Source organism: Eubalaena glacialis, chromosome 11, assembly GCF_028564815.1.
Source record: "Eubalaena glacialis isolate mEubGla1 chromosome 11, mEubGla1.1.hap2.+ XY, whole genome shotgun sequence".
Taxonomy (NCBI): domain Eukaryota; kingdom Metazoa; phylum Chordata; class Mammalia; order Artiodactyla; family Balaenidae; genus Eubalaena; species Eubalaena glacialis.
Window position 1 is genome coordinate 99,368,631 of NC_083726.1, and position 12,095 is coordinate 99,380,725.

At 37.8% G+C, this 12,095-nt stretch overlaps 1 protein-coding gene across 1 annotated transcript in view; it reads left to right on the forward strand.

Annotated features, from left to right (window-relative positions):
* RECQL (RecQ like helicase) overlaps window positions 1–12,095 on the forward strand; it is a 35,437-nt gene that overhangs the window by 14,639 nt on the left and 8,703 nt on the right. The window contains exons 5-8 of the mRNA XM_061205076.1: window positions 295–401; window positions 4,311–4,509; window positions 10,679–10,845; window positions 11,597–11,678. Coding sequence (XP_061061059.1) covers window positions 295–401; window positions 4,311–4,509; window positions 10,679–10,845; window positions 11,597–11,678 — 555 coding nt within the window. The remainder of the gene's footprint in view (window positions 1–294; window positions 402–4,310; window positions 4,510–10,678; window positions 10,846–11,596; window positions 11,679–12,095) is intronic.

Consider the following 12,095-nt stretch of genomic DNA (forward strand, 5'->3'; position numbering starts at 1 on the left):
ATTACCAATACTGAATGTTAAAAATGAGAGTAAATTCAAAATGATAACATCTATCTATATTTTTATAAGACTGATAGGGTGAGAGATTTCTGTTTATCTTATATCTGCTTATTTGGCTTATTGTTTATTCGTATCCACCTCCTTTATTAATGAGGGTAAGAAATAGGTGGTATATTGCTAAGGCTGCATTGAAAATCAGTCCGAATTGATGGGCAGGGCCACAAGTTACAGTAAAGAAGGTAAACTCATTCCGGTGGTGATGTAAAATTTAAAGTAGATTTCTTTCTCTTTTAGGTTTTACACTCGTGATTTGCCCATTGATCTCCCTTATGGAAGACCAATTAATGGTTTTGAAACAATTAGGAATTTCAGCTACCATGTTAAATGCTTCTAGTTCTAAGGTATGTGTCTGTGGCTTTTATTGTATTTTATTTTTAATTTACACTCTTCATTGAAGTAGGAACCTTAGCTACAATTGAGTTGCTTATAAAATTAAAAAACTGATAACTGTTTATGTTGGAGTCGAAAATTACTGCTCATAGGTCAGTTCTAGCCCACTGCCTATTGTGTGTGGTCCGTGAAGTAAGATTAGTTTTTATATTTTTAAATGGTTAAAAAAAAATCAAAAGAAGAATAGTATTTTGTGAAGTGTGAAAGTTACATGAAATTCAAATTTCAGTGGCCATAAATAATGTTCTGTTGGAACAGAATCATGCTGGTTCTTTTATGTGTAGTCTGTGACTGTTTTCATGCTGTAACGGCAGAGTTGAGTAGCTGTGATATGGACCACAACACCTAATATTTTCTATCTGGCACTTTACAGGAAATATTTGCTGACTGTTTTATAGTATCCATCCTAAAATAGGGAGCAAGAATTTCTTATTATGCAATATAATTAAATACAAAAAATGAATTAGTAACAAGATACCCAACCCCTGTGGAATTTCTTCTGTTTGGGAATGGACTCTCTTACCTTTATCTGTAGAATAAAGCATTTCCAAGGTGTTTGTTTTTTAAAAAGCATATTATTGAAAATTTTAAAAATATACAAAAGTAGAGAGAATAGTATAAAAACTGCTATGTATCCGTTAAGTACCTTTAACAGTTATCAGCATATGACCAATTTTTTTCATCTATGTACCCCCAATTTCCCTTCCTGCCCACCCTTGGTTTATTTATTTGAGACAAGTCCTAGACATCATATCATTTCAGTTGTAGCTTCTTCTTCAGTGTGTATCTCTAACATTTTAAAAAGGTAACTACAATGCCATTATCACATCTAAAAAATTTAGTATTAGTTCCTTAAAACCATCAAATAAAAAGATTCAGATTTCTGTCTCATGAAATGTTGTTATTTTTTTTAATCACGGTCCAGATAAGGTTCATGCATTATGTTGTATTGGTTGATATATCCATAGGTTTCCCTTATTTCTTGTTTGTTTCCCATGCAAATTATTGTTTAGGTTGGTTTTTTTGTTTGTTTTTTTGTCCTATACTTTCCTATATTTTGTCTCTTCCTGATTGTATTCTTGTGATGTTGTTTCACTTGTTCCTTTTAGTTAGATCTAAAAGCTTGACTGTATTTGGGCTTTCTTTTCTTTTCTTTTTTTTTTTGGCAAGAGTATACTTTCCCCTGGTATCACTCAGGAGGTATATAATACCCAGTTATATTTTTGTGACATTAGCTTGATCAGTGGGTTCAGCTTATGTCTGCCTGCTCTATAATTATCAAGTTCTCTATCACCTTTTCATCTAATGGTTTTTAGCAGCCACCGATGATTATTGCCTACCTTAGAGCATTATTTAATTAGGGGGTTACAAGATGGTGATTTCTAATTCTCACTTTTTCTTATATTAGCTAGACTTTTGCTGTAAAAAAGAACTTTTTCCTTATTAACTCTTTGCAGATTGAAAGTTCTTTCCCTTTCTTTACCAATTTTCAGAAAGAGTTGGTTTTCCAGCATTCTCTGAAGGTGGTCAATAAGTTCTTTTTTTTTTTTTTTTTTAAAGAGCTATTCTTTTTTTTTTTAATTAATTAATTTTTTTTTTTTTGGTTGTGTTGGGTCTTCGTTTCTGTGCGAGGGCTTTCTCTAGTTTTGGCAAGCGGGGGCCACTCTTCATCGCGGTGCGCGGGCCTCTCACTATTGTGGCCTCTCTTGTAGCGGAGCACAGGCTCCAGACGCGCAGGCTCAGTAGTTGTGGCTCACGGGCCTAGTTGCTCCGCGGCATGTGGGATCTTCCCAGACCAGGGCTCGAACCCGTGTCCCCTGCATTAGCAGGCAGATTCTCAACCACTGCACCACCAGGGAAGCCCAAGTTCTTTTTTTTTTTTTTTCCAAGTATCACTGTAAACTTATGGATTTTTAACATGTTTGATGTCTTTTGATCCATAGTTATTATTCTTTTTCTATGGTGAAATAGTCCCATCTTTGAGTAGTGAGAGTCTATCTAAGGTGGCTCCTAAATCCAGCTCATAGCTTTTGAGTCTTTGCTTTCTTTTATAAGATAACTCTGTGCACATTTTGTATATTTCCTCCCAGCCCTAAAGTCAGCTATGTCGTCAAGAAGCCCTGGTTCTCCTAGTCTTTCCCATATAATTTTGTTTTATTTGAACTTTTGTGTCATTATAACTGCTTTCTCATTCACCAAAATGAATCTGTGGAGAACACTGCCTTCTCATATTGCACTTCTTTAAAACTGAAAAAGAGAGTAATAATAATGGAAAGTACAGTTGACCTTTAAACAACGTGAGGGTTGGGGGCCCCTAACCGTACACGCAGTCAGAAATCTGCAGGTGACTTGTAGTCAGCTCTCCTCATTTCAGGGATTCAACCAACTGCAGATCGTGTAGTACTGTAGTATTTACTACTGAAATCTGCATATAAATGGACCCATGCAATTCAAATTTGAGTTGTTCCAGGGTCGACTGTAGTTAGAAAGGTGCGATGATTACAAGTTCAGGCCATGTCACTACTGCTTGAAGAGTTGGAGAAAGAGAAAGGTATAAGTCCAGTTTTCTGGTTGCTTTCACTGATCGTTCATAGGATGTGAGGACAACCTTTTTTCCCCTTGCTTCTCCACTTATTCTGCCAGAAGTTCTAGTATTTTTTGGCACCTGCCCATTTCTGAGGAAATAGCCTTATGTTTGCTCCTCTAAGATTTCTGGGACATTTAGGACCAGCTGAAATATTTAATACACTTTGGCCATTTCTTAACAAAACTAGGAATATCTCGAGTTAACAAACTGCTTTGCTGGGATGATTGAAAGTATTTTGACTTTCTATCGCATTCACCACTTCTTTTGGTCCTAATTAGGTTAGAAGGAAAAAATACAACATCCAGTGTTCTAAATATTATAGAAAATAACAACAACACTAAGAACCTAATAGCTGTTAGTTCTTAAGATTTATTCTTATTACATATGTCAGCGGTCCCTGACCTTTTTGGCACCAGGGACCAGTTTTGTGGAAGACAGTTTTTCCACGGACGGGGGTTGGGGGGGTGGTGGTTTCAGGATGATTCAAATGCATTACATTTATTGTGCTTTTTGTTTCTATTATTATTACATTGTAATATGTAATGAACTAATTATACAACTCACCGTAGTGCTGACAGGAGGCGGAGCTCAGGCAGTGATGCGAGCGATGGGGAACAGCTGTAAATACAGATGAAGCTTTGCTCACTCGCCGCTCATCTCCTGCTGTGCGGCCCCGTTCCTAACAGGCCACGGACAGGCAGTGTTCTGTGGCCTGGGGGTTGGGGACCCCTGATATATATAATATATAAATATATGTATTTCATATTATAAAAATTTAATGAATAAGATACTTCATAAAACCTAAATAGATTATGAGTAGATTTGATAACATCATTAAAGTAGCTAGTTCACACATGCATGAAATGATTTCAAATATAATGTTAAAAATTAATAAAACCCACCTTTATCACCATACCTATTGCATTGAGCTTACATTTTGGCATTTATCGTGAAAAATTTAGAATTATGCCTTTATGGAGTAAATGCTTATTGGAGTGTCTTCACATTCATTTTTTTGTTCTCTTTTTTGTCAAATGAGATTATTCTTTTATCAGCAGTCTGGATGTAAGTAAATAACTGAAATGCTGTTTGCACAGCTGCCATGAAGTTTAGTACTGGGACATCATTTTGATTTTAATGCAGTAAAAACATCTGTTGCTAAAACAGCCCCAAGGCTGTTGCTTCTGAGTAATGAATGTCTTCATTTACCACTGAGTATTGCAGTCTGCTAGCTTAGCTCTACTATCATTGTGTCTGTGTTTCCTTTCAATAGGAGCATGTGAAATGGGTTCATGCTGAAATGGTAAATAAAAACTCCAAGCTAAAGCTAATTTATGTGACTCCAGAGAAAATTGCAAAAAGCAAAATGTTTATGTCAAGACTAGAAAAAGCCTATGAAGCAAGGAGATTTACCCGAATTGCTGTAGACGAAGTTCATTGCTGTAGTCAATGGGGACATGATTTCAGACCTGGTATGTATGTTGTATCTAGAAAACCCCTTGGTGCTAGGGACTCTTTTCTTACTCAGCTTTACATGATGGAAATCCCTGCTTCCATTAAAATTATCTTCTTAGGTAGTTATTACTCATTTTTTCTTGCCTTAATATAAAGGGAGTCAAGAGGCAGAATCTTTGATCTCTTTACCCCTCACCCCCATGGTAGTGTTTATTAGTCTAATTGCCTTTATCTTTTGAAATGTGTGCTTATTAGCAATATTATACCTTGCCATCTTTAGCCATAAAGGTTTACTGACCTCCAGATTCTCCTTCATATCTGTTGAGGAATTTGCATCTGCTTCAAATTTGTCTCTTTTAGTCATCCTTCTGGGTGTCTTTAGCACCCACTTCAGGATCTACACCCAACTAACTCCTCAGCGTTATAGTTCTATGGTATATTTTAGTAACCTTATTCTTTGCTTCTCCAAGAGAATCCTACAGTCATAGCCTGAATCAGATTACTCAGACGTGTTCTATGCAAAAAAATCTGAAAATTAATTAAATTGTTTGGGTTTTTTTGCTGTTGAGTTGTATGAGCTCTTTATATATTTTGTATATTAACTAACCTCTTACCAGGTATATGATTTGCAAATATTTTCTCCCATTCCATAGGTTGCCTTTCATTATGTTAATGGTTTCCTTTGCTATACAGAAGCTTTTTAATTTGAGGCAACCCCACTTGTTTTTTTGGGTGTGAGTTTTTTTGCTTTTGTTGCTATTGCTTTTGGCCTCAGATTCAAAAAATCATTGCAAAGACTGATGTCAAGGAGCTTATCTCATATGTTTTCATCTAGGAGTTTTATGGTTCCAGATATTACGTTCGAGTTTTTAATTCATCTTGAGTTGATTTTTGTATGTGGTGTAAGATAAGGGTCCAGTTTTATTCTTTTGCATGTGGCTGTCCAGTGTTCCCAACACCATTTATTGAAGAAACTATCATTTCCCCATTATATGTTCTTGGCTCCTTTGTAGTAACTTTATTGACTGTATATGCGTGGGTTTATTTCTGGGCTCTCTATTCTGTCCCGTTACTTTAGCTATAGCTTTTATTTGTATGTTCGTATATTTTTATTACTGTAGCTTTGTAATATAGTTTGAAATCAGGAAGCATAATACCTCCGGCTTTGTTCTTTCTCAGGATTGCTTTGGCTATTTGGGGTCTTTGTGGTCCATACAAACTTTAGGGTGGTTTTTCTTATTTCTGTGAAAAATGCCATTGGACTTTTGATAGGAATTGCACTGAATCTGTAGATTGCGCTGGGTAGTTTGGACATTTTAACAATATTAATTTTTCCAGTTCATGAGCACAGAATATCTTTCCATTTGTTTGTGTCTTCTTCAGTTTCATTCATCAGTGTCTTTTAGTTTTCAGTATAGAGGCATTTCACCTTCTTGGTTAAATTTATTCCTAGGGATTTTATTCTTTTTTGGTCTAGTTTAATTTCTCTTTCTGATAGTTGTTATTAGTGTATAGAAACACAACTGATTTTTGTATTTTGATTTTGTATCCTGCAACTTCGCTGAATTTGTTTATAAGTTCTACAGGTTTTTGGTGGAGTCTTTAGGGTTTTCTATGTATAATATTATGTCATCTGCAAATAGTGAGTTTTACTTCTTTCATTCTGATTAGGATGCCTTTTATTTTGTTTTCTTACCTAATTATTGACTAGGACTTCCAATCTATGTTGAATAAAAGTGGTGAGAGGGGGCATCCTTGTCTTGTTCCTGATCTTAGAGGAATAGTTTTCAGCTGTTCACCATTGAGTATGATGTTAGCTGTGGGCTTGTCACATATGGCCTTTATTATGGTGAGATTTGTCCCCTCTAAACCTACTTTGTTGAGAGTTTTTATCATGAATGCATGTTGAATTTTGCTTTTTCTGCATCTACTGGGATGATCATGTGATTTTTAGCTTTCATTTTGTTACTGTGGTATATATCACATTGATTGATTTGCAGATGTTGAACCATCCTTGCAATCCTGGAATAAATCTCACTTCATCATGGTGTATGATCCTTTTAATGTATTGCTGAATTTAGTTTGTTAATATTTTGTTGAGGATTTTTGTATCTATGTTTGTCATGGATATTGGCCCATAACTTTTCTTGTAGTGTTCTTTCCTGGTTTTGGTATCAGGATAATGCTAGCCTCGTAGAATGAGTTTGGAAGTGTTCCCTTCTCTTCTGTGTTTTGTAAGAGTTTGAGAAAGACTAGTGTTAATTCTTCTTTAAATTTTTGGTAGAATTTACCAGTGTAGCCATCTGGTCCTGGACTTTTGTTGGGAGGTTTTTGATTACTGATTCAATCTCCTTACTAGTGGTTTGTCTGTTCAGATTTTCTATTTAATGATTTAGTTTTGATAGGTTTTAGGTTTCTAGGAATTTATCTGTTTCTTCTGAGTTGTCGAATTTGTTGGTATATAATTGTTTACAATACTGTCTTATAATTGTATTTTCATAGTATCAGTTGTTATGTCTCCTTTTTCATTTCTGATTTTATTTAAATGAGTCTTCTCTCTTTTTTCTTGTTGAGTATGGCTAACAAGTTGGTCTATTTTGTTTATCTTTTCAAAAAACCAGCTCTTAGTTTCATTGATCTTTTCTATTGTCTTTTTAGTCTCTATTTCTTTTATTTCCACTCTGATCTTTGTTATTTTCTTCCTTCTGCTAACTTTGGGCCTAGTTTGTTCTCCCTATTTTAGTTCCTTGAGGTGTAAAGCTAGGTTGTTTATTTGAGATTTTTCTTGTTTCTTAATGTAGATGTTTTTTGCTATGAACTTCCCTCTTAGAACTGCTCTTGCTGCTTCTTGTAAGTTTTGCTATGTTGTATTTCCACTTTCACTTGTCTCAAGACATTGTAAAATTTCTCTTTCTTCATGTGTATCTCAATTAGCGTGACTACAACTAAATGCCTCCCAAAAGGCCTGTTCTTTTTCCTTCTATCTTGTAACTGGGAATCACTATTTGCCCTGTTGCTGTGCTAGATCAGAAACTTTTGTTTTTTTCTTGATCAAAAACTTTTGATTTGCTTCCCTTCTCCATGTCTTTCCCTCTTCCTCCCCGTTCTCCCAAGCAATTTCCCCTTCAGTCTTCCCTATCTTAGAAAATCACTTAACCACTCACACATTTACTCAAGCCAAAGTTTTAGCAGATCTGTTTAGTCAGGGTCTAGTCAGGAGACAAAAGCCATACCAGTTATTTGAACACAGAGAATTTACATTACATTATGTAAAGAATTGTTAACTAAGTAAAAAGTGATTATAAGCAGCTAACTGAAAAAAGAAAAAGAAAACTCTAAGGTATCATGGAGGTAAAAGCTAGAAGAAGCAACTACCATCCCTAGGGCTGGGGAAACAGGAAGAAAAGGTTGGGATTGATGAGGTTTAGAAACCTAGAGGAGGGGCCTTGTGGAGCTGACGCTCAGACCTATGGTAGGCCCAGCTCCCTGGTGCTGGTGTCTGTGGAGGCAGAGATAGGGTGGACCTGTGATGAAGTCGGTTCTCCAAAGCTTAGAAAACTGCCAACTGTATTCAGCTGCTGCTAAGTGGTGCCTAACCCTTGCTGGGGCGACATTCTCGAGAACACCAGCAAACACAGAGGAAGCAGACTGGAGGAGCAGCAGTCTTCTTCCTCCCCCAGCCTTGCACTTTGTACTTCTAGGGCCAGCCGGCAAAGCAGAGATTCCCCACGCCAGCACCACAAAGCAGAGTCCAGAAGGGTGGAGTTGGAGCTGAGAACAAATAACTTCATGGTGGCACATAGTCCTTGACTTATCCTACCTCTGCAGATCCGGCCCACCACCAAGTCCTGTCACCTCCACCTCTAAGTTGAATCTCAAGCTTGTCCACTTCTCTGTGTCTGTACTGCTATTTCTTAAGTCCAGCTGGGCTCCTTTCCACCAGTCTACTACAGTAGCTCCCTAGCTGGTCTCTGTTCCAGTCTTACCCTTTTACAGTTCATCCTCCACCCAGCAACCAAATCAAATCATGTTACTTCCCTCCCTAAACTACCCAGCAGATTCTCTTTGTACTTAGAATAAAATCTATATTCTTAACTGAGGTCCCTAAGACCATATGTGATCTGTCCCCTGTTTGTCTCTGCCCAATTTCCCCTCACATGTTATACGCCAGCTACAATAAGGTTATCATGATGACCACTTACCATGCCCTGATAATCAGATACTTATTGGTTTACTCCTTGCATTGTCTGATTTCTTTGCTTGAATTGTAGTTCCGTTTGCATAGCATCTTTGTCTTGTTCTCACTTTATCTCTGGTGCCTAGGTCTCTAGGTGCTTGGCACATAATTAAAAGTGTTCAACATATGTCAGTTGATGAATGGATGAATCGTGGACTCTTCCCCCCCCCCCACCATATCCCAATAGTCACTAGGACCTATGGGGTTCCAGTTCATGTATTTCAGTCTTTTCTTTCTGATTTATCCTCAGTGTCATGCCTTATTTCATATTCACTGTTTTTTGTTTTCCAGTCTGTCATTGCCACCTTTTAACTTGTCTCCCTTTCTTCAGCCTTTTGCTTTACTCCAGCCCATCCTTCACACTTCCACCAAAAGACAATTCCTGAAACATAGACTGTGTCCTTTATCTGCTTGAAAAATCACACGACTCCTCATTTCCTATAGGACAAAGTTCTAGCTCCTTAGAATCAACCAACTGTTCAGTTCATAGTCTTACTTAAACCTGCCTTTTTATACTCTTTGGAGTAACAGTATCAGTCAGGGTTTGGGCAGGGAAGCCGAGCTATTATGAATGTTAAGGGATAAGGGATTTATTTTAGGAAGCAGACCTTGCACAGTTGTGGGAGGAGCCGGGGAAGGGAAGGTCTGGAGGGGGAGTTGGAGGATCAGAGGAAAGTCACTGACTAGTCCTGGAGCACTGGTGTGGGAGCACCAACCGGAGCTTGTAGGGGAATCTGCAACTGGCGTGGCCACTGCCAAAGGGGCCGCACAGGGGGAGCTCAGGTGAGGTCTCTGGTTAGTTTCCTCTGAGTAGCCGTCACCTTCGTGGGTCTGCTGCCAGGCCTCTAGGGGGCCAGTGTTGATCAGCGAAGCCTACAGTTGGGAAGAAGGGCTGAAGGAGGAGTGGGGAAGAACTGGGACAGGCTGGCACTGGCTGGGCATTTGTCCACCATCCTATCTGCCGGGAAGGCCCTTCAGAGAGCGTAGCAGCTGCTTCCCTCCTGCCTCCCAGGCCTTGCACAGGTTCCTCTTCTGGTCCAGCTGTAACTTGGAACCATCCAGGGAATAGAATAGAGTTCCCAGCTGACTGGGGTTGACAGTAGGTCCATCTAGCACAGCACCCTGTGATCTAGCCCCTCTGAACTGCTCGCTGATACCTGAACCTACCGAGTGATTTCATGCCAGTGTGTTTGCCGCATGTGTGTATGCTGCTTCCTCTGCCTGATGTTTTCTTCTTCTTCCCTTCCTCCCGAACTTCTGCTGGATTCTTCCAGACCCAACTCAGATGTTATCTCCCTTGAAGCTTTCACAACTTCCCAAGCAGTTACTTTCTGTTCCCTGTTTTCATAGGAGTCCTCTTACCTTAGCACTGAGCCATTTCTCCCACATTTCTTTTTCACTTTTCTCCAAATAGTTTAAGTACTTAAGGGTGTACTCATAGACAACTTATCTAGTGACTTAGAAGTGTCTGATAAATATGAGCCCAGAACGGCTTTCCTGAAGTGGGTTATATAAAAACCAATGCCCTCACCAAGCGTTTTCTGTTCTGAGCTTGCCACTCTTGGATGATACCTGTGGTAGAAGGGTTTCGACTGATGGTCTTTTTCTCTCTCGTCAGTTGCCATAGATTCAAACACTATGGCTCCTCCCACTCTGCTTCTCGAATCCACTGTTCAGCAGGTGTAGACCAGTGCTCAGCTGATTGGAAATGTTGTGGTATTCCCTACTGAAGACACCTATGGCCAAGAACAGTGTTTCTGAAGAACCAGTTAAAAGTAGAGTAAAGCCTGTCTATCACCAAGGCTAGGGAGCAACCACAGCTTAGATATAGATGGCTGTGGAAGTAAAATTGCAGTCATCTTGATGATCTGGAGAATGTTAGAAGGTGTAATTTACTCCTTAAAGGATACGAAGAGGGCTACTTTGTATTTTTTTTTTTTTTTGCCCAGATTATAAAGCCCTTGGTATTTTGAAGCGGCAGTTCCCCAGTGCATCGCTAATTGGGCTGACTGCAACTGCGACCAGTCATGTTTTGAAGGATGCTCAGAAAATACTGTGTGTTGAAAAGTGTTTTACTTTTACAGCTTCTTTTAATCGGCCAAATCTCTATTATGAGGTATGTAACTTTTATGTCAGTTTATTTTGTGAAGGATTTCGGAAGAAAGGTTACTTTTTCATTATGTCTGTTTACATGAGTCACAGTTAATTATGTTTAAAAGTTTAAAAAAAATCAAGTGAGTATAAGCAGACTTACTAAAGAATGCTTTCTTCACATATCTCCTGTGCAATTTAATTCTTTGCTCCGTTAAGTAGAAAACACTGCCTCATTAAATTTGTGTACATGCTTTCTTATGCAAGGATGGAGAGAAAGCATGTATCAATACTAAGGACCCTAATGACATCTCTATAGAAATTAATTATGAAATAATGCAAAAATTAATATACCACTAAAGATTTGCTAATACTCCCTATTTAGATTTTATCTGATATACAACCTTGAAAGGTAAATAACCTCACAGCTGTTTTTACTTTCCAATCCTTTTAAGGATAGACTTAATATTTTGCTGAGCTCTTACTGACTAGTTGTTTCTGCCATGGTTTATGTTTTTACAAAAGTAGCATCAGAAAATTTAAAAAGTCTCTGTCTTTACAAGTTATTCACTGCTTCTGTGCCTCCTCATCTCTGGTAAATTCAAAAATAAGGATCAAGAAGAGTCTGGGAGGTGATAGGGTCAGATGGGCGAGTGAAAGAGTAATAGAAAAAAACACCATGCCCAAGAAAGAGTGGTGCCTTGAAAGTTGTAAGTAAACGACTGCATGAATGGTATTCATTAATTTACTTTTTAATAAGTTGACTTTTTTTTTAGGTTCGGCAGAAGCCCTCAAACACTGAAGATTTTATTGAGGATATTGTAAAGCTCATTAATGGAAGATACAAGGGGCAATCGGGTAATATAGAAACAAACCAAGTTTGAAGACTGAGAGAGAACTTTCCAAAAGTAGCAAATATTATTTACACTAATACACTGAGAAAAAGACTAGCACCAGAAATATTAATGCATGGCAGAAGATACTTGAAAATATCATGATAAAATTAATTTGCTTGGTGATCTTAGAAATCAGGTGTGGCATTTGCTAATTACACAGATTATAAGAGTCATAAAACTGATTTATTTTTGCTTATTTACACTTAATTGTGTTAAAGAGTGGACATAATGACATAATGTTAATTATCAACAGCACATATTTAGTAAGTATCCACTGTATATGATTGAAAGTTAAGCAGTGATTTTCTAAAGGAATATAAAATATAGTTCCTTATAGTAAAGGACACATTAAAGAAATAAACAGTACATACTGAAGGAG